Genomic DNA, 23,095 nt, shown 5'->3' on the forward strand with positions numbered 1-23,095 from the left:
GGTTACAGCTGATTTAAAACCCAATACTAAATCCATCCCAATCGGATGCCCAATACTAAAAAAAAAACCTTACCTTTAGGGATATATATGCCAAAAACATCTAATACTTAGATAATAAAATTTACATCCTACTTCAAAACATTGTCGAATAGATAATAATTGTTTCACCCATACTCAATAATCTGTAGCTATATATATGTAGCATATATATATATATATATATATATATATATATATTAAATAAGTAATGCAATATTGTTTTGAATTAACAGATAATGGCTACACCAATCAAAGCAATACGACCAAATCAACAATATGATATGATTCTTGCTAGATTTTCCAGAGGTTGGGTCAACAAAGACTTTGTCACTGGCCGAATGATAAGTTACGACTATATTTTGGTTGATGAAGAGGTAAATGCATTATATTATTTTCATTCTCGCACTATATTTCTAATTATAATATAGTATTTTTGTAACATTTATGCACTTTTTTCAATCTAATACCAGCACAAGACGATACACGCTTTGTTGATCAGAGTAAACCAAGATACAAAGTTGTCCCTCATAACGCAATGTTACATTTAACAAAGGTATCAACCTTCACCATCGTTGCTAGAGAAACTCCAATGATTCCATTACACAAGTTCAATTTTGTTGAGTACGATCACCTTGGAGAAAGAATTGACAACAATACTATTTTGACAGGTAATATTAAATAATAAATATCATTAGTTATATATATATATATATATATATATATATATGTTAACATCTATATTAATCTCTTAATCACGATTTTTTTATTTTGGTAAATAGATGTGATAGGAGTCATAACTAGCGCCCAACCAATACAACAATCGACCGTCAACAACAGAACAACATCAAGAAAAACAATCAACATGCAGAATATCAGGTTAACATTTCCCATGCTTTTAAGCTCAACCTAAAAATAATATTATAATTATCATGTTACATATATTTTTATCTTCATCATTTCTGAAAACAATTATTGTCAAATATTTTCGTAGAAGTGAAAATCTACAAGTTACATTGTAGGGGACGATGGGACAAGAGTTTCATGATGAAATTGACAAATTAACAACTGAGACAATAGTTGCAATCTTTGCTGCAATGGTAGTCAAACAATATCTAGGTATTCAACCCTTCATTTTTAAATTTGTTTGTATTCATAGTACTTTTCTTTGGTAGTATACATATCTTCTAATAATGTGGTTTGCTTACTTATATTATTTTACAGGCAAACCATATGTAGCAAGTACATCATCTTCAATGTACTTTGTAGATCTAGACTTGCCAAACACTCAGACTTTAAAAACACGGTATATACATATTGCTTTATTAATAGATATATTTTTCTATTTCTCTGATATAATTCATATACTTAAGCTGTATTATCTAATTACTAATTACATTTTCGTCTCTAATTACATATAGATTTGCTGACTAGACGACAAAAATTGAGGTCTTACCAGCTTCGAAATCAGACGAATCAGTAGAAGACCAAAAAAAGTAAAAATAGAGTGAAAATCGGTGACTTGAACAACTCTGATCTGGTAACCCATTTAAAATTTTAGAATTATGCGTCGTTATTTTACAGTGTCCCTTACAAATAATAAATATGTTTATATGATTTTACAGAGTGCCAAATATACAATCAATGCTACAATCACAAATTTTGACACTACGCAAGGTTAGTATTATAATTCATGTCCCACATGCAATAAGACGGTTAAGCAATCTAGAACAACTTGGTGGTGCGACGATCATGCGTTTCTATCGGGTCTTCCAGTACCATGGTACCATTTTTTTCATAAATATACTCAATTATATATATATATATATATATATATATATATTCAGTCAAACACTATGAATATTTTTCATACAGGTATAGGCTAAACACTTATATTGAAGATGACAGCGGAGAAACAAAAGTAACCATATTCGGTCGAACTGCACAAATTTTAATTAAAAAACCATGTTCTGTGCTCACTTTTGACGAAAGATACACTGATCAAGCAATAATTCCACCGACAATCGAACAACTAAAAGGTCTGCGAAAAATCTTCCAAGTTTATTTTAAGAGACATGGAACAACAATGAGTATCATTGTTTCAAATATATTTGAAGACGAGCTTTCGGAAACAATTCTCAGCCCATCCTCGACTACTTCAACTTTGGTCCCCAAAACTCCAAAAGCAATGCAAACAAGTTTGAGGTAATCAAATCCCTCATTATTTCAAAATAGATTAAAAATCAGTGATGTAATTCATTATTTTCTACTACAGTATCGAGAAAGCAGCAACATCAACGTCTCTAAAACGAAAACTTTTCAGGTATACAAACATAATTCATTCATTTGCTGTGAGTTTAGAATTTGTTCATTCCATTTCTCTTTTCCTGCTTAATCATACGATGTTGTCCAATTAAATATTCTTAAAGCTTGATTGAATCAATTTCAATGAATCCCAATAATTTTTTTCCATCTGGTTGGTGACATTATGACATGAAATTTTCTAATAAAAAAAGATAAAACCTTTCTGATTACTTCTTATTGCTGTTAGCTTTTATGAATAAAATTTTACATTATTGATTTGTGCTGGATTCATTCTATTATATACGTGCAATAAAAAAGAAGAAGAAGAAAAAGATCAAAAAAAGGCGAAGCAATGGTATTTTGGTATATGTATTATACTCTTTTTGGATAGACAATGGTATATAAACATATATGCATATACCTCTACGACAAATAAGGTATTTTCTTACTTCATTTTATATATGTGAGCAGTTCATATATATATATATATATATATATATATATATATATATATATATATATATGAACTGCTCACGACTCTTGATATTTGGTAGCATTCCAAGTTTCTACAATGGTTTTTTATCCGTGGTAAAGTCCAAAGTTTGTAGTATTGAGACTAAGAAAATAAGAACACAAACACAATGACTTGACGGTATCAAACATGCGACCATTGATGAAATAATGAAAAACGTAACTGATGTAGGTTAAGTGTGCCATTAAAATGACATTAATTTGTTATCGAGAAAAATATTAGCTATTATGCAATAAAAAAAATCTTAATAATCAAGTTGAAAAATATGCAGACTGCTAGCAGGAAAGTAAAAAATAATAATGATCATCATTAGTAATCATTCTAATTAGTATCACACACACACATATCTAAGACTACATTCTTAACAACAAAAAATCTTTAGTATAATTAGTGAAAATTGGTTCTTTATTTATTTTTTTTTCTTGATTTAATAATGTAATTGTATTCAGCAATATTTGTTGATCATATAATTAGTTCTCAACATGACATGTATATATATCACCAGTTCTTTTTTCTTCCCAGGTAGTGACTTTTAGTTTGGCCGTCGGTCTTAGTTGGTCCTGCAGTGCCAATTCCTTCAGCAAACCGAGTACGTCTTTCCCATTATTCTTTTGTTGATTTAACAGAGTCAGTATATTACTATTGTAAAATCTTGAAAGTCACTTTTTTTTGCCCGAATTACACATATGTCAACACTACTTTGTTATTAATTTCTTTTCAAATATGTTGCTTCTTAAATATGATTATCTATTTATCTCATGTTATTTATTTGCAGGACTACAAAGACTCATGAGAGTAATATGAAGTACTAAATTAAGTAGCAACTTTGCAAACATGTCACGAACATGTTTTTGAATATATTGTAATGCATATATGTACATATACATGTATAAATATATATATGTAAATATTAATCGTACGTAAAAATATATGTTATCTTTTGTTTACATGGAATTTTGCTAAACGGTTGCCGTAAAACCAGTCATATTTAAAAAAATAAGAGTTCAAACTCACAACTAACCCGCGGCAACGCGCGGGTAAATTAACTCGTATTAATACTAAAAACAAAATTTTATCTCTTATTTAGAAAATTTTCTAGTTTAGTTCCTAATTTTTTTAAGAGCATTTATTATCGCTGGGAATTCAAACCACGATTTCTATTTTAAAGATGGGTGGAAATAACATTAGACTAATCTAGCTAAATTAAGCCACCGATTTTTTATTTGCTTATTTGATCTCTCCTATGACTAATAGGGAGAGTATATTAAATAAACTTAAAAAGTTTTAGGCATGACATCGGAAAGTTCTATAATCCAAGAGTGAAATCCTACTTAGAAGTTTAGCGACGTTTTTATTTTTTATTTTTATTTTTTTTATTTTCTAGGGTTTCAAATTTCAATGATCTGAAATGAGGCCTGAAATTGGCGAAGGATCAAGATTTTCGATGAGACCAACAATGGCGTCTATAGGGCTCGGATCGAAACTTTTAAAATACGGGAACCAGCTCGTCGTCTCGCCAACTCCTTCCGTCTATGAGCTTCTTCATCTTCTCGACAGACTGGAAAGCTCTCTATTGAACGTTGAACAGCAACCTGGCGAGTCTATGAAAACCGCAATGGCTCCATCGATGAAAGCGGTGGTGGATGAGAGGCTCTTAGGGCACTCCGATGTGGATGTGAGAGTCGCAGTCGCGTCTTGCATCACAGAGATCACAAGAATCACTGCGCCTGCAACTCCGTACGACGACGACCGAATGAAGGAGGTCTTTCGGCTCATTGTATCGTCTTTCGAGAATCTCTCAGACAGTTCAAGCCGGTCGTACTCGAAGAGGATCTCTATCCTTCAAACCGTCGCCAAGGTCAGGTCTTGTCTGGTGATGCTGGATCTTGAATGCGATGCGTTGATTGTGGACATGTTTCGGAATTTTCTTAACTCGATTAGAGATCACCATCCGAAGATTGTCTTCTCATCCATGGAGACGATAATGACCATGGTTCTGAAAGAGAGTGAAGATATTTCTGCGGAGCTTTTGACGCCCATACTTTTCTGCGCGAAATGTGACGACAGCGAATTAGTTCTCCCCGTTGCCCGGAGATTAGGTAGAAGAGTACTTCTAAGTTCTAAACTGTGAGGCCAAGGTTAAGCCTTACTTGGTTCAGGCTGTTAAAGCTCAAGTCAGGACAGACGAAAAGGTTGGCTCTTAATGAATAATATTAATTCGTTATACTACTTGTTTTTCATATGATTTATTCTAAAGCTAATACTCTGTTTGTATAGGAGAAGTTTTCAGAACTCGATGCCCTGTTCGCTGATATACATAGTCTCTTGGAAGTTAAAGCATCAAAGACTGAGAATTCAAGCTTACTCGACGCCACCGAGATTACGGATGCAGAAAAAGTGCTGAGGCAGTTCGAAAATATGGATCTTGATGGTATCATCCAATTAGGGAAAGCTCTTGAGAATGTGGTGGACGAGACCGCCAAGTTTGTTGACGGTTTTGAACAAAATCATGAGAGTTATGAAGCCGCTCGGCGAGATCTTAGTGAGGCCCGAGAGAAGGAAGAGTCGGTGAATGTGCTCCGGACAAAGTTGGAGAGATTGGGTTCCAGTTTCATGCATTTGAGGACGGAAGCGGAAGCTGTTTATCAAGAAATAGACAGGCTCGAGAAACAAATTGAGGGTAGGAAAGAAAAAGTAGCTCAGCTTTTGAAGAGTGCTGAGGATTTGGGTAGTGAAGCCACCATCAGAAAAGAAGAGCTTATTCAAGCACAAGGGTCTATGAATTTGTGTTTGACAAAGAAGGAAGAGGCCAAGAAGACAGTGAATGACTTTGAGAGGTCTTGGCAGTTTTTTAAGGTAGATTAAAATTTTATCTGGAAAAACTAGTTATTCTTTACCGCCTCATTTATTTTCATTTTCTTCTTCTTCAGGAGATACACAACATGAGCCAAAGAGGGAAGGCTCAACCTCAGCAATGGAGGAATACTTGAGCCGATCCAATCATGCACTGTATTTGGATACTTGCACAGAGTTTGGGCTTCTGTTAATATCTCAGGGTCATTGAAGTAATCATCTTATGTAGAAAATATGGTGCATGTATAACAGATTTCAATTTGAAACGAAGCTAGTAAAAGTAAAGTCCTATTATCCAATTCTAGGCAATATATATCTGCCAATTATTTGTTCATGTTATCATTGTTAGATTTACGTCACAATTTTCAGAGTGTTGGCGATTTTGTTTATGTATACCACTCTCTTCGGTGAAAACTATTGTGAGGGACATACTGAGAACTAACCTCATTGAAACTCCTGTGCACCACCTCAATGTCGCTAAGAATGGTTCCGAGATCGCTGTATGATTTGTTGCGATACATAGTTTACGCAGAAGTTATGCCATGGTCTATTTCAGCAAAAAAAATTCAATTAGTTGTGATTTATTAAAATAAATCTATGTGTTAACCATTTCAATTCAACGTTCCCACTTCACGATCTGGTTAATGGGTTAGTTTGGTATTGTTGTGCTTTTTAAAAGAAATAATTGAATATTCAAGCGAGATTTGCTAAGTAGCAATATTTTGTAAATTTTAAATAAATAGTCATTATTGTGATAAGACATTGTTTATACATTTTTAACATTTTATTTATACTATTGGAGTATGATGGTTGTTTATAATTATTAACGAATATATATATAAATATTTATGTGTTTTTTACTTTGTTAATAAAATTTCGCGGCTATGTATTTAAAATTTACGAGAGATTAGTTATATGACAAAATTTGAGATTTGATATGGCTATATATCTATAGAGTCCCTTTTTAAATGTTGTAATTTATGGCCAATGTTTTAAAAGTTTTAATTAACTAACCATGACATATTAGCCTTTTACCCAAATACACTTATTGCAACGTGCTAAACACTTGAACAAAAAGAAACCGACTATTCAAAGTCGACATGCTCCTCATCCTTGCCACCTGGAACGTCGATAGCATGATCAACCCCATCGAGCAGCGAAAACATAGAATCGAAGAAGGACAAGGTCACTCCCCGAGAGACGTTCTCGATCGAGGCGGCTTCCCGACACTCGAGTGCTGCGGCACGACGCGCCTCCTCGACTTTGACATCAAAGTCATCCTGCAAGTCTGCTGCAAGCTGCATCGTCTACGCCTTCTTATGGGCGACCCGAGCGACCTCCTTTGCCAAGGAGTCACGCCCGCACTCCGCCCGAACACATGCAGCTTCACTCATCATAATATGACCCTGCACGATCCCCACCTCGTCTGTCTGAGTGTCCAACTCACGTCGAAGATTCTGCACTTTGCTATAGAGCACTTCCACCGTACGAGTTGCTCCCTCGGAAGCCTTTGTTGGAAAATGTTGGTATTTAATACCAAGTTAATGGCTGATTTGTGGCAACAATTTGAGTGGGATCCACTCATCGGATTTGAATAATTCGAAGTGCTACGTATTCCTTGTAACGAGGGGTATAAGATTGAATATTTGTTTGCCAAAATCGGACCTAGAAGGAATGAGAAATTGATGCTCAAAGTAGGCTTAAAAGAAACACATACATGTTATGTTGTGGAGGTGGAATTGCAAGAGTCCCACATTGTTTTGAGATGCGTGTTGTGGTAGTGTATAAATACTATCATCTATCCTTTAGTGGATAAGCAAGTGCGAGAGAGGAGAGTGTGGGTGGGTTAACTTAACCCCTCACGCGCGCACACACACACACGCGCGCCGCCGCCGCCGAGCCTAGCCGGGCCGGGCTCGGGCCGGGGTCCGGGTTTCGGGAATGTCTCGGTCTCGGGCTTATCTTTTTATTGCAATTTCATTTCCGGATTGGGCTTGGGCCTACGCTACCATGCATTCACGTAGACACTTTGCATCAGAGGAAAACGTCTGATCTTTGAGCTCCATTATAATCTCTGACTCTTCAGAGTTGAAACCTCTCATTTATGTGAGGTAAAGAGCTATTATGGAGCTTAATGGTGGACGTTTTTTGGGAGCTATAGCTCAGGTCTCTGCGCCTATAAAAGGCAGAGCCATTCTCTCATTTGTACACACCCGAAGTTGATATTCCTTCATATTCCCTACTGTTCCTTCTCTCTCTTGTTGTTCCCAGAAATTTCTTCTTCTTTTTGTCCGAGTTTAGTGATAGTTCTGCTTCGGTTCTAGTTCGTTGTGCGACGTACGTTGTGGTACCTTTGTTCGTCGAGTTTGTCGTTGTATCCTGGGAAGCCTTGCTCAAGAGTTCCTGTACCGGTGGGAGAGCAACAAAGCTTCAAGGAAACTGTCCAACAGTCCTCGACAATTTTCCTTTCTTTTTATATAATCTCTGTGAAGGTTCTTTATTATTTTTTTGTTCATCGTTACTTTATCATGTTGTAATTTTTCGTTTCCCTTAATTATAATCTGTCTTTATTCCCAAAATATTTTATAATATTTCTAACAGCCTTGCGCTCAACGTTCAACTTGCTTGCCAACCTCGCAACTGCCAATTGGGCTCAATCGCATTGATCAAGGACGACCTCCAACTCCACGCGAGTCTGCTGAAGCTCTTCGCGAACTCTCGCGAGTTCCGCCTTCAAGTGGGGACCCTCTTCGGCTTGAGCTAGCTGAGATTTCGCGTGGGCCAGATCGTCCTTGACGAATCTTATACGGCAAATGAAGTCAAGAAGGATATTCTCGCCTAGCATATTGCGACCGAGTACCTAATTAAGGCGATCAAAGAGACGAGTTAACAAAATGCGACTTGCGTAAAATTTTCAACAAGATAAGCGAAAGAGACTCACCTTATGAGCGTTGGTTGATGTGTATCTCTGACAAGTCCACTATTGCGTCCTCCGCTGCTGCTCCAGTAGGTGAAGATCAGGTTATGCCTTATAATATCTGATCTATTTGAAATTTTGTATGTTATATTTTAGTTTTCTCCCTCCTCTACATGAATCCATATATTTTGTGTTTCGGTCTGTAGTTTTTTAAGACTACATCAACTCTTGCTACTCTATTAAGACTTGGTTCTATGCTCTTTTGTGCTATTGCTGGTGTTTGGTCTTTGCAATTTACTTTTGCATCTCGCCTTTGATTTTGTTGAGGCAAACAAGGTCTTTGCTATTGCTGGTGTCCATCTCATTTATTTTGACATGTATGCTTTGATTGAGTTTGATTGTCTGCTGATTTTTTTTTATGAAGATTAGTGTTGTGTGTTTTTCCTACAAAAAGTCAAATGGGGAGTTTGTTGTTATTTTGAATTCGCTGTTTTCGTACTTTGGCAAAATTGATGTTCCTCATGTTGTTGGAACATCTCTTATGTGACATGTGTTGTGTTAGGAATTTGTGTAACGATCAATAGATCTAGAACGGCCAAACACACAAAAACGATATGGAAAGAACAGAGCAAGAAAATAAAAAGACACAAGGGATTTTTCCCATGCTTCGGTGTAAAACACACCTACTGCACGTTGAGCTCCGGTGGTGGAACTCGCTCACTAGTATCGGCAAATCTTACTCTCAGACCAAGTTTCTCAGTACACAATGAATACAGAAAAGAAGAGAGACCCCAGAAGATTACAGTAATCAAGAACACACAAGAACACTCAACCGTGTTTCACCCTCACCGATTACAACTTCACGCTCTCACTGTTTTCACTCAGAGAAACCCTAGCCGCGCTCAAGAAGAAGACTAAAGAGATTAACCATTCTCAAAACGCCAAAGAGTCTTTAAGTATGTGAAACTTCAGCTCCAATCCTGACCATCCAATTACATTGATCATTAACGGTTCAGATTTGCGGCACAGGAAACGACTTGACGAGCGCCAGTCATAGACGACACTTCAAGCCTTGTCGTTTCTCCACCTGCAGCCCAACACGCCTTCTGAACAACTGGGCCGGGACAAAGCATTTGGGCTTCACATATCAACAATTCTCCACCTTGAAGTCTAAATGCTCGTCTACACAATACTAGTTACATTCGCTCAACACCACCTTCATAGCTCACTCACCTGAGATCAGCCTACAAACAACAAATTCAAGCAGTGCTTGAATTTTGTGTTCGTGACTATCTTTGTTCCCATGTCCGCCGGGTTATCCTCTGTTGGCACCTTCTTCAAGTCTACTTCACCTTCAGCTATACGATCTCGTACAAAATGGAATCTGACGTCCACGTGCTTGGTCCGCTCGTGGTACACTGGATTCTTACTGAGATGTATGGCGCTTTGACTATCACAGAACACTGTCACATTGTTGTCCAACAGCTGAGTTTCCCGGAGCAGACCTTGCAGCTAGATGGCTTCCTTAACAGCGTCGGCGAGGGCCACATATTCTGCCTCAGTTGTAGACAGGGCTACCAGAGGTTGTAATTGTGACTTCCAACTCACACAATTCCCACCTAGTGTAAAATAGTACGCTGTAGTTGACTTTCGAGAGTCTCTGTCCCCTGCAAAATCTGAATCCACATACCCTACAAGATCAAGAGTGTTATATCTGCGTTTATAGATCAAACCAGTATTCAAGGAACCATTAATGTAACTGAGGACCCATTGAAGAGCCTTCCAATGTTCATGACCAGGATTTGACATAAAACGACTCAATAAAGATATAGCAAAAGACAAATCAGGACGAGTACTAATCATCGAGTACATCACAAAACCAATAACATTAGAGTACGGTACATTTTCCATTTTTGCAGATTCTGACAAAGAATTTGGGCACTGATGTTTACCTAACAAGAAATGACCAGCCAAGGGAACCTTGACAGGTTTCTGATTCAAATGCCCAAATTTTTCTATCAGCTTGGTTAAGTAAGAAGTTTGATGAATTTTTAAAGTAGATTTAATTCTATCACGATCAACAAACATCCCTAGTATTTTTCTAACAGCCCCAAGGTCTTTCATATCAAACTCAGAATTAAGCTTATTTTTCAGCTCATTTATCTTAGACCTGGACTTGCTAATTAAAAGCATATCATCAACATACAGAAGCAACTATACAGGGATATTATCATGACAGACATAAAAACAAGAATCAAACTGACTTCTATTGAAACCAATACTGATCACAAAATTATCAAATCTTTTGTACCACTGTCGTGGTGACTGTTTGAGGCCATATAAAGATTTCTGTAATAAACAGACACAATCAGCAGATTTGTTGGAATCGATCTAGGGTTTGAGAAAATAATTAACGCTTCGGTAAGCGGCGAAATTTTAAAAAATTTCTTTTACAAGTAAAAACGGTTTTTACTAACCTAGACAAGTGCAAGTACATGTAATTAAAAACCAATATGAGCTAGAAGTTTACTAACCTTTCTTGAAGCTTGAACTTTGAAGAAGCTTGTGGAAATTTTGCAACGCTCGTCTCCCCTCGCAGCACGTCTCTCTATCTTTCCTCGGCACCTCGAGCAACCACGAAAGTTTCTATCACTAAATCACTCGAAAAGAAGGAATCAGTGAGTGGGCACTTTTAAACACTACGACTTAAGAACGAGTCTCGAAGTCGCAGAGCTAAACACTAGGTCGAGTGAGGACCTAGGTGCCAAGACAAGAAAAATCGAAAATAAACTTAGAGAGAGAGAGAAGATGGGCGGCAACCACAAGTTCTAGAGAGAGAAGCTCTCAATCTCTAACTTATGTGGAATGAGAAAAATGAGAAGAATGAGGCTCCTATTTATAGGAGAGGTCTCACCTTCAATAAGGTAGTTTCCTCTTCTATAGAATATCACATATTCATGAGCCAATTTCCTCTTTTCCTCTATGATGCACTCGGCCAAGGTAGGCTTCATTAAGCCTTGGATTTGTTTCCTTTTTTGTTCCTTGCCTTGCTTCTTTCTCAACTTGGGCGCCTACCTCTTGTTTCCCTTAGAGGAAATTTGTTTCCTCTTTTTCTTTTGGCAAGTATCTTCATACATTTATGCACAAAATATTCTCTCTATCTCTTAGGTATGTTGGGCGCCTATAGCCTTCTAGAAAAGGCTTCTAGAAGCTTTTCCTTTTGTTCATGACAACATGAAAAAGGCCCAATAAGAATTTTCAATAAAATTCTTATGAAATGAAATTAATTCACAAGGCCCAATGATCAAGTCATGGCCGAGTGAAACATGTCATAAAATGACCTTGTCAAAAATTTATTGACATTCATTTCATCCTTTGTCTCAAAAGACAAAAATACCCTTTCGACAATTTTCGTTCTTGTTTTGACTTAGCTTCCAGTTTAACAATTCCTATCGATGTGATTCGTGATAGTGACCTCATGGACCTAAATGAACAAAGCTTGAGCTAAACACTTGGACTCAAAAGTTCACAAACCTTTTCCAAGTTTAGCTTAATGCCAACTGACTCCACTAAAGAGCTGACACTGAAAATCTCTCGGTTCAAATGAATTTATTTTCTACTCAAGAATTCACCTAATTGTAATGAGCGGATCCACTGAATATTATCTATGTTTACCCTTCATGAATGTCATCAGCTAGTCGGGATTTACTAAATTACCATTTTACCCTTCTAGCTGTTATTTCCTCAACTCCTTTGTCGCTTGTGAATAAGTTAGAAACAATGTATTGACGAGGAGCTAACAAGTCACATTGTTTCATCCAAAAGAGTCAGGACTCAATTTGGACACTGGCTAGTTCATTTATTCACACTCCAAGGAACAAAGCATGAGGTGACATACATTGCATTTCAGCAATCTTGTACATGAATTCCATATCTATGAGAACTTCACAAAGTTACTCATGACAGACTCATAACTTAGTACTTCACCAATAGGCCTTGTTCGGAATCACATAGTGAGTCCGAACTTTGACTTTCTCAAATGAGAATACTAAGGTGTGAAATGGCATGTCTCATTTCAGGATTAAGGTAAGCATGATGCAATTCATACATAGTGACTTCGAGACATAAGAGGTTAAATGGTTTGTTCTTATATTGTCTCTAGAAGTGCACTGGTCAATTTAGTACCTTCGGAAGATACCTAGAAGAACTATAGAGTCTCCAACTCTCAATGCCTCATAACCAGACATCATAGATTCTTCTAACAATCATACTGAGGTCAATAGTCCTTTGACCCTAAGATTGCGAATATATCGTTTTAAGCAAACTACGAAGAGTTTGTTCATGCAAATCTACATTTGTCTCTTCGTAAGTTGTTAAGTTTGTTTATGGACTAAAAGACTAAGGTTTTATCATAAAGCTTCAAACAAAGAAAGAATGAATGAACGTTTCAACTTTATTAATGAATGAATAGGCAATTACAAGCAAGAGTCTTCGTAAGACTATATGACATCAAATGTACATAAATAGACACTACTACTCTTCTTGTGGGCACCATTGACAACAAGATTTACTCTCAACAAACCCCTCAGGCTGAACCATATATATGGTTTCATCGAGGTCACCATGAAGGAAAGCCGTCTTAACATCCATCTGGTCAATCTCAAGATCAAAGTGAGCAGCAATAGACAACATGATTCGAATAGTCTTATATTTAACCACGGGAGAGAAAATTTCATTGAAATCTATTCCCTCTCTTTGAGTGAAGCCTTTTGCAACCAACCTGGCTTTGTACCTAGGGGGCTCACTAGGGTTTATACCCTCTTTGATCTTATACAACCACCTACACTCAACAACTTTTCTGTCCTTAGGTTTAAGGACAAGTTTCCAGGTGTTGTTAACCCTAAGGGATTGCATCTCCTCCTTCATGGCATCGAGCCACTTACCTTTATCTTTGGACCTGATGGCTTCTTGATAGCAGCTCGGTTCCACCACTTGGATCTCATGAGCTGCCACCAAAGCCGTGAAGACAAGGTCGGCATAGGAGAACCTATTGGGAGGTCTGATTTCCCTTCTATTCCTATCACGGGCAAGCTGGTAGTTTTCTAGGCTTCCTGGTCAGTTGGTTCTAGGTGATCAACATGAACATGTTCTTCTTCACCATCTTGAATGCCTATAGGATCAGCATGTTCACATTGAGGGTTTGGATCGGGTTGGGGTTCTATGGGGTCAGGTTCAATCTCCACCTCAAGGTTAGTTCTCACCGGCTGGTTATGCTCACTGGTGGTAGGGTTCTCAGGGTCTCCTAAGGTTTTACAAGGAAAGACACTCTCATTAAACACAACATCCCGGCTGACAATGATTTTTACCCCTCTTAAACCTAGCTCCCATAACCTATAGCCTTTGGTGCCTAAAGGATAACCTAGGAAAACACACTTGATGGACCGAGGATCCAGTTTTCCTTCTCTAGTGTGTGCATATGCAGCACAACCAAACACCCTAAGGTGACTTATACTAGGGCTCCTACCAGACCACACTTCTAGGGGACACTTGAACTCTATAGAGCTGGAGGGGCTAAGATTGATAAGGTAGGTGGCAGTTGCAAGAGCTTCACCCCAAAAAGACTTAGACAAACCAGAAGTGAAAAGAAGACATCTTACCTTTTCAAGGATGGTTCGGTTCATGCGCTCAGCTACACCATTCTGCTGCGGTGTGAGATGAACCGTGTGATGTCTAGTAATCCCCTTCTCACTGCAATACTTGTCAAAGAAATAATTGCAGAATTCTAGGCCATTATCAGATCTAAGAGTTTTAACATGCTTATCAGTTTGGTTTTCAACCAAGACTTGCCATTTTTTAAACTGTTCAAAAGCTTCATCCTTTGATTTCAACAAACAAGTCCAAACCATTCTACTATGATCATCAACGATAGACATGAAGTACCTAAAACCACCATGTGTGGTAGTTTTATCAGGGCCCCACAAATCAGCATGCATGTATTCTAAAATCTGTGTAGAATAATGATTTCCTTTTGAGAACTTTTGCCTATGTTGCTTACCCATGATACATGTCTCACAGAAACTAATGTTATGAAACTTGTCCTTACCAAACTTACCTTGCTTACCTAGGATGTCAAGGCCTTTCTGACTCATGTGGCCGAGCCTCAGATGCCATTTATCGGGTCATGCATGGTTAGTACTAACAAGAGCAGCAGAGGTAACACAAGAGCAATGAGCACCAGTAAGAACATAAAGACCATTCTGTTTCACACCGGTCAAAATGGGTTTGCCATCTTTCCTGATGGTGGCTACACCATTTTCCAGACTGGTAGAGCAACCAAGATCATCAAGCCAACCAATAGAGATCAAATTTCGTTTCAAACAGGGAATCAAACGAACATCAGTTAGGACAACTTTCCTGTCATTCTCAAGTTTGCAAACAATAGATCCAATACCTTCAATCTTACAAGGATGGTTATTACGCATATACACAAGACCAGAATCAACAGGTTTCAAACCAACAAACCATTCTTTGTAAGGACACATATGAAAGGTACAACCAGAGTCAATAATCCACTCCCTTGACCTAATCCGATCACTAACATTCAACACATCACAACCCACAGACTCAGCAGCATGATTCACAGCAACATTAGTTTCAGGGGTAGTGTTTTTCTATTTAGCAAGTCACTTATAGCAATCCTTTTTCACGTGACCCACTTTCTTACAGTAAAAACACTTCCTAGTTTCAGATTTATCAGAGGAGTTATTATTAGCATATTTGTTCTTCTTTTTGTTTTTAGCAGGGTTCTTAGAAGAAAAACTATCACTCTTATCTTTCACAAACAGGTTAGACCCATAACTTCTCTTTTGGTTTTTCAAATCAATCTCCCTAGTTTTCAACCCAGAGATAACCAATTCAAGAGAAGGAACAGTGCCAGTATATTGCAGAGAATCTTTCACAACGGTATAAGAATCAGGCAAAGAATTCAACAAGATAACAGCAAGACTTGTATCATCAAGGGCTTGTTTAGACCCTTTCAACAACTGATTCATTTTCAAGAACTCGTCAAGATTTTCATCAATAGACTTAGTGGCATCCATTTTATAATTGAAAATAGCCCCTTTCAGGAAAGCAAGGTTTGGGGCAGATTGATCAGAATAAATGGATTTGAGTTTGTCCCATACCTCAGTGGCCGATTCTAGCCCATCAACCTTGCGAAGCACGTCGTCTGAAAGGTTTAGGATCAGGAGGTTGTACGCTTCCTCCAATATCTCCGACTTCCTCTTGAGGGCTTCTTCGGACCACTTCTTTTCATCTGCTTCCAGAGCCACCAAAACTTTATTGTGGGACAACAGAGCGCGAATTCTCTTTGACCAACTGTTGAAGTCGCCTTTTCCGTCGAACAAGGAAAACTCCATCTTCAACGAACCCATTTTTCGTGAACCAAGGCGGTGCAACGAACAAATCACACGTGTGTCTCCCGACCTTCTCCAACAACCACTTCTCAGAACAAGAACCACCCTCACAAGACCGAAACACCCAAAGAACTCAAAGAACACAAACCCAGGGTAAAGAAACCAGAAACCCTAGATCAGGTGGAGAAGAGAGGAATTTGGGAAGAGAGGAAACAAGAGAGAAAAGGATCGGAGATAACTATTGACCAGAAAGGCTCTGATACCACTGTTAGGAATTTGTGTAACGATCACTAGATCTAGAACGGCCAAACACACAAAAACGATAGGGAAAGAACAGAGCAAGAAAAGAAAAAGACACAAGGGATTTTTCCCGTGCTTCGGTGTAAAACACACCTACTGCACGTTGAGCTCCGGTGGTGGAACTCGCTCACTAGTATCGACAAATCTTACTCTCAGACCAAGTTTCTCAGTACACAATGAATACAGAAAAGAAGAGAGACCCCAGAAGATTACAGTAATCAAGAACACACAAGAACACTCAACCGTGTTTCACCCTCACCGATTACAACTTCACGCTCTCACTGTTTTCACTCAGAGAAACCCTAGCCGCGCTCAAGAAGAAGACTAAAGAGATTAACCTTTCTCAAAATGCCGAAGAGTCTTTAAGTATGTGAAACTTCAGCTCCTATCCTGACCATCCAATTACATTGATCATTAACGGTTCAGATCTGCGGCACAGGAAACGACTTGACGAGCGCCAGTCATAGACGACACTTCAAGCCTTGTCATTTCTCCACCTACAGCCCAACACGCCTTCTGAACAACTGGGCCGGGACAGAGCATTTGGGCTTCACATATCAACATGTTGATTGTTAAAGTTTTCGACAGACTCGGTGACGTGGTTGTCTGATTTGCTTCCGCTTTTCTATATGACCAATCAGACTTAGCGATCAGCGGCTGAAATCCTAGTAAGGCGTCATTCACGAGGTTTCGTCACATATAAAAGGCAATGTACGCCTCTTGAATAGGGTTACACATTTATGATTTTTGTGAGAGGTCTCTGAGCATAAATAACTGTCATTGGTGTGATTTATTTATGTATTGTTTTTCAGTACAATTGTTCTTGCAATAGATAAAAATGGGTATTGTAATCGTGATATTGTAAATCACGTGTTGTTATAAACGTTGATCAGCCACTTGGTGAGTGAGCTGAATGAAAAGTGAGGGGAGTTCACATTTAGGGGAGTCTAAATGAGACTTTATATGTGTAATTTTGAAGTCTATGAAATTTGAAAGGTGATCATTCGGAGTTATCCGTGTTGTATTTATTTTACCGTTTAAGTTGAAGTTCTCTTTTTATCACGTTGGCCCAATTGGCTGAGTTGAATTATCAATTTATTATCTCCTTATTTACAGCTTTAATAATCTTATTAAACGGTAAACTGTTGCATGACTTTTGAAAACATCATTGAGACATTACGAAAACAGCGAAGACAGAGAATTAAAAAGGTGAACCATGGTGTGAAGTCCGGAATTAGGAATATCCAAAGAAGCGTGTAATAAAAAAGAGTTCTAGAGTGTTGTTTTGGTTCACTGTTCGTAGTTGCTGAAGCGGAACCTGCAAGCACTGTGGATGTTCAGGCAGTGGATGATCCACCGTCGGCTCGGTTCAGATGGAGAATTGACAACTTCTCAACGCTCAATATCAAGAAGCTATATTCCGATGTCTTTTATGTTGGAGTCTACTAATGGTATATGGTTTTGACTTGAATCTTTCGTTGTCTATTACTGTTGTTCAGGTGCAATTCTATTTTTGTTTGGGTAATCATGCAAATGTGCTTCACATTAAATGTTCAGGAGGGTTCTAATTTTTCCCAAAGGGAACAATGTGGATCATTTGTCAATGTATTTGGATGTTGCTGATTCAGCATCTTTGCCAAAAGGGTGGAGTGAATATGAGCGTATTGTCAATCAACTTCATAGCAAACACTCTGTTACAAAAGGTATGTCTCCTCAGTTGGCCTATCTTTGGCCTTTATATCCTTGTAGATTGTTTCGTTATGTTTATTTTCGAATTGGTATTTTGAATAATGGTGTCCTAGGATAATATAAAAAAACAGTGGAGTTTTCTTGCCTTGGGCAAGGTTATGAATCAGGAAGTATTATCTGCTTATTTGATTGCTGCATTCTAAGCTTATCAAGCCTTAAATGTTTGGTTTTAATTACACAGGGTTCTCTAATTTTTTTCATTCTAAGTGATGAATATGTACTGGTTTAACAGATTCTAACTGATTAGCGAAAAAATGTTTTTTTTTTTTTGGGTCAATGGATTCAAATTAAAGTTAGTAGGGTGCCAAAACCTATCAAGGATAGTCCCACATCGACTGGGTATTATGATCCAAGGATTGTGGGTTACTCCTCTAATTACCAAGCTTGGTTTTAGATGGAACCCCACACCTTTAAGAAAACCCGGCTGAAAAATGATACAAATTCAGATTTGTATATAATATAAATTGCTGTATATAACGATTTTTTTATCCCTTGTTTTTTCAGTTTTAAATTGCATACAGGAACTCTGTTCTTAGTATCTGCTGCCTTGCAATAAGTCTTTTTAAGAAACACAAGATTTTATTTAATAGAAGAAAGTATAAATATTTTGTCGAATAACATCGTTTTAATTTCATATTCATGTATATTACAGCTGCTTCATATTTCATCTTGCAGAAACACAGCAACAGCTTAGACAGAGGCTATCTTGAGGATGATACCTGCATAATGGAAGCTGATTTGGCCATACGCAAAGAGGAAAGGGCACACCATCATAAAGGTCATAATTAACTTTGGAAAATTCTCAGCATATTCAACGTTAATTACGAATCATTGTTATTTTCCTTCATAATCTGACATTGCTTCTGCTGATGTGGTTCAAGAAACTATAGCTGCAAGATGAAGACAAAGCCGGTGAAGTTGACAGAAACAAAAAGGTTCGTCTATACACGTTTAATGTATTCATGAGTGGTCACTTTGTAACGAACTTCTAATTAAATTGTACACTCATCTCTGACTCTAATAACCTCCTGGAAGTGAAAACATCAAAGGAAAAGAATTCCAATATCTTTGAAACCGCAGAGATCACTGAGGCAAAGGAAGTGTTGAGGCATTTCATGAACATGGATCTTAATTCCATCATCCATGCAGGGAAAGCTGCAGAGCTCAAGAGTTCACTCTCTCTCTTCCTCTCTTCTAATTCATTTCCTGAGAACGTTCTAGATGTAATTTCCAAGTTTGTAGACAGCTAAGACCAAAACATTGAGAGTTATAAAGCCTCTCAGCGAGACCTTAACGAGGCTCGCAGGAACGAACACTCAATGAAAGAGCTCGAGACCAACCTGCAGCAATTGGTTTCCACATATATGCCCGCAAGGAGTGAAGCCCAAGCCGTTGGTCGAGCAATAGATTGGCTGGAGAAACTGTAAGCGTGTATTATATTATAGTATCAATATTATTACCTATGTTTAGCTATTAAATAATTACTAGGTAGTTATTATATTTTGTTCTATTTAGTCAGCATAGGAAGTTGTTTATTTCTATCTATTATAGGATAGCCTATCGTATCTTTTCTAGGTCAATATTGTATTATTTAAAGGAGTCCTTTATACACTCCAGATTCATTTAGAAATAATAAGAAATAAGCAGTATTTTGTCTTTCTCCTCTTGATATAGCTTTCAGAAACAAATCAATGAAATGAAGCCAAAGAAGCAACTCCTTATGAAGAGAGCAGAGTATTTGGCAAGTGAAGTTACCATTTCAAAAGAAGCTCTCGTTCGTGCCAAGTTGGCAATGAGGTCGTCTACAATAAACACAGAATTGGCAGAGAAGACAGTTAATGACATTGAAAGGTCTTGGGAGTCTCTGAAGGTAACAAGTTGAATTGGGTTCAGTCTGTGGATATTCAAAACAGAGTTGGAAACTTATCATGCAATGGTCTTATATTCTTGAGCAAAACTGCAAAAGACTCAACCTTAGCCAGTCCAGTTCAGCTCTTTTTTAAAAGTTATTTTACTGTTGATGTTCTTTTATGGTGTGCTTTTGCTTTAAAAGTTAAAACTCTTGCAAGTCTTTGAAGGTAAGAAGTTAAATTGGGTTAAGTCGACTAAATAGCGCCTCTTTTTTGTAGTCGCAAGTTCTGTGTACGTATCTTAAACTTGTTTTTCTGCCAGTCATCTTGACGAGCTTTTGTCAAGTTCCTTTATATATTCTATCCACAGTCCCTTTATATTTCAACCCTAATTTGCTTGGCTGTGGGGTTCGAGAGGTGTTTGGATGGAAAAACCACAGAGAGAGTGTGTGTGGTTGTAATGGATTTGTTTGTCATTAATTGAACCTGGTCAAAATCAGGCTGGTGTTTAAATACATTACTATCATTAATAACAGAAGAAGTTAGAATCATACGATCATCACTGGATCTTTCATACCGCTGAATTATAGGATCATCGTCAAAGAATGAGTTGACACATTAATGGGTGAAATATATAGCATACAATCTGATGGAAAATAAATAATACAGACCTGTAAGTAATAAGGGAAAAAACAAGCTGCTGTTATTAATATTATCGTTAATAAAGGAGATTCTGATGCAAAGAATGAAAATTCTGGTGGCTGGGTTTGGGAGAGACCCGTACACTCCCCACGGGAAAGCCACAGAGGCCTCTCTTCTCTTCTACCCAAACCACAAACGAATAGAACAATATGCCCATTTATCCCCCACTGTACACACTAACAACTTAATAATACCCTTGCAGGTCCATCAAAATCTGAGTTGTGATCAATAAACAATATCAACATACTACAAGCGAAATTCTTCCAACTCCAGTAGTGCTAGAGCAGAACAGACTCCGAAATTTCCTTCAAGTAGGACTCCTTTGCCAATTCATCATCAGTAAACTCGATATGCGGTTTCTCAAAAGTGTAGTCGGAATCCTCCTTCGCATACGGTTTGGGATCGACTCCGGTGATGAAGGGATGTTTGAGCAGCGTCTCGGCTGTGGGCCTCTTCTGCGGGTCCTTCAGTAAGCAATTGTAGACAAAGTCCTCGGCGGATTCGGAGAAGACTCTGCCGGGAAGAGCGAAGTAGTCTCCTCCGCAGAGAAGACCGCCACTGAGCATCGTCAACACGACGCAGCCAAGTGCCCTAATGTCTGAAGGCTGGCCATCGTGGGTTTGGCAAGGCCGTGCCAAACCGCAATCTGCGAGTTTGGCAGCGAGACCGTCATCTCTTTCGAAGAGCAAGATATTGTCGAGCTTGATGTCGCAGTGGACGTAGCCTTCTTGGTGGACTCGGTGGATCGCTCCGAGGATAGAGTTTGTGAAGCGCCGAACTTGAGGCTCGGGAAGACCTGACCGAGCCGAGGACATGTGATCCCGCAGCGTTCCTCCGGAAGCATTCTCCAAGAACAGGTTCAGAAGCGGTTCATGGTCGAAAGTGACGTCGTATCCCAGGCATTGGACTATGAAAGGGCAGTCCTTGAAACGCTGTAGAATCTTCCTTTCCATGGCGAGCTGTTTTGAAGGCCCAGTCATAGGGCAAGACTTGACGGCAGTGATGAAAGGCATCCCAGGGAAGTTTCGGGAGCAGGGGTCCGGGAAGTAGGCCAAGTCGAGTCGCCCGAAGCTGCCCTTATTTCCGAGAAACCTGCCCCGCATCCACTCTCCGCTCGCGTACCTTAGGCTTCTCTCCCCTCTCCACATATATTCATCAGCTTCTAATCTCTCCATTCTTCTTCGCTTCTACGCTTCTTAAGGACTAGGGTTTGGATTTCGTGGTGATCAGTGAGATGGCTTTCTTATTTATTGAGTTTAGGGTACGAGATAATATAATATAATCATGTAGCTAATTTATCGGACTCTTTCCAAAAGTCGAATTTAGTCAATTTACTAATTCCGCCGACTTGTATTATAGGAAAATATTGATCTAGATATGTTAATTTAAGTAATTTTAACAAAATATAAATAATTTTATTTATTTTAGAAAAAATGGCATGAACTAGCCAATTCAAACTATGGCTTTTGCAAAATAGCCATAGTTTCATTAGGTTAGGCAAAATAGCCAATTGAGAGTACAAATACCATTACACCCTTTATAGTTTTGATATATAAGCTTCGGTTTCAAATTTTCGTCTCTTTTTCATTCTAATTTCGCTCAAACCAATTCACTCCAATTTTTTCCTTCACATTTTCGCTCAAACTCTTTCCTCTCTTCCAGATCTCAATCAAATCTTCATTTCGACCCGCGACTTCATCATTTCGAACTCAATCTTCTTTTCATTTCGTCATAATCGTTCTTTCAGTTTCAGCGATCCTTTCTCGTTGTCGGCGAATTAATCTGATTTTAGCGTTCCTTCTCCGAGTTTGCGTTGATTCTCAGTCGTCGGCGAATTCATCAACGATTTTCGACGGCGAATTTCATTAATCCAGCAGGTCAGTTTGCGTTCATGCCTTTTCTCTGTATTTTTTTTTATCTTCTATATTGTTGTGGATTTTTATATTTTTTTGTTGTATTCAATATGTTAATCAGGAGTTTTTCAATGGCATTGGTGACGAGTTCTATTTTTCTACCAGATTTTGCTAAAACAGGTCAGTTTCGTTCTTAGATTGAATTTTTTCAAGTTGTTTTTGTTTTTTTTTTTGTATTCTGCGTTCATAAATTGGATTTCCAGGTTTTCATTAAATTTAATCATGCCTCAATTAAATTTAATCCCGTCTTCATAAGCTTACATGTTGTCTTTATAGTTCGCTCGGATTAAATTTAATCCTGCCTTCACTATTTTTAATCTTCTGTTCGTAATGCTTTCATTCTGACTGGTTTGTTAATTTTGTTCATATTGTTCATGATCCTGGATTCCTTGATTTCGTTAACACTAATCAAGGTTTTCTTAATGTTAATCTACCTTTTCATTGTGTAGTTGATTTGTTCGAAGCTCTCGCATGTGTTGACGACGTTGGCCTTTCCGATGATGATTTGCAAGCTGTTTCAGATT

The 23,095-nt window shown here is 38.0% G+C and overlaps 2 protein-coding genes and 2 long non-coding RNA genes across 5 annotated transcripts; 3 read left to right on the forward strand and 1 right to left on the reverse strand.

The window, feature by feature from the left end:
* Positions 1-1,474: 1,474 nt before the first annotated feature.
* On the forward strand, positions 1,475-2,362 carry LOC149378806 (uncharacterized). Its single transcript, XR_016294269.1, has 3 exons — positions 1,475-1,819; positions 1,912-2,241; positions 2,312-2,362. It is a non-coding gene; the product is annotated as an uncharacterized LOC149378806 (long non-coding RNA).
* A 1,873-nt stretch (positions 2,363-4,235) lies between these two features.
* On the forward strand, positions 4,236-5,995 carry LOC149378807 (sister chromatid cohesion protein PDS5 homolog C-like). 2 transcript variants are annotated; one of them, XM_089603761.1, is made up of 3 exons: positions 4,236-5,064; positions 5,150-5,728; positions 5,803-5,995. In XM_089603761.1, exons 2-3 carry the CDS (start codon positions 5,291-5,293, stop codon positions 5,860-5,862), a joined length of 498 nt encoding a protein of 165 aa, XP_089459887.1. In that variant the 5' UTR covers positions 4,236-5,064; positions 5,150-5,290; the 3' UTR covers positions 5,863-5,995. The 2 variants fall into 2 exon arrangements, with proteins under 2 accessions (XP_089459887.1, XP_089459886.1); XM_089603760.1 differs by lacking the exon at positions 5,803-5,995 and having other exon boundaries at positions 5,150-5,284.
* Positions 5,996-20,936: 14,941 nt separating this feature from the next.
* On the reverse strand, positions 20,937-21,833 carry LOC149378808 (mitogen-activated protein kinase kinase kinase 20-like). The gene has a single exon (XM_089603871.1). The coding sequence runs from the start codon at positions 21,831-21,833 to the stop codon at positions 20,937-20,939; it is 897 nt and encodes a 298-aa protein (XP_089459997.1).
* Positions 21,834-22,330: 497 nt separating this feature from the next.
* LOC149378809 (uncharacterized) lies at positions 22,331-23,074 on the forward strand. Its single transcript, XR_016294111.1, has 3 exons — positions 22,331-22,535; positions 22,633-22,691; positions 23,021-23,074. It is a non-coding gene; the product is annotated as an uncharacterized LOC149378809 (long non-coding RNA).
* Positions 23,075-23,095: the final 21 nt, after the last annotated feature.

The sequence above is a fragment of the Urtica dioica genome, chromosome 12, assembly GCF_054948205.1.
Source record: "Urtica dioica subsp. dioica isolate 48M chromosome 12, U.dioica_male_clone48M_v1_H2, whole genome shotgun sequence".
In the NCBI taxonomy this organism is placed as follows: domain Eukaryota; kingdom Viridiplantae; phylum Streptophyta; class Magnoliopsida; order Rosales; family Urticaceae; genus Urtica; species Urtica dioica.

Excerpts from the sequence above, each read along its gene's own strand:
- LOC149378807 (XM_089603760.1), top strand. The coding sequence starts at position 4,281 with ATGAGGCCTGAAATTGGCGAAGGATCAAGATTTTCGATGAGACCAACA.
- LOC149378808 (XM_089603871.1), bottom strand. The coding sequence starts at position 21,833 with ATGGAGAGATTAGAAGCTGATGAATATATGTGGAGAGGGGAGAGAAGC.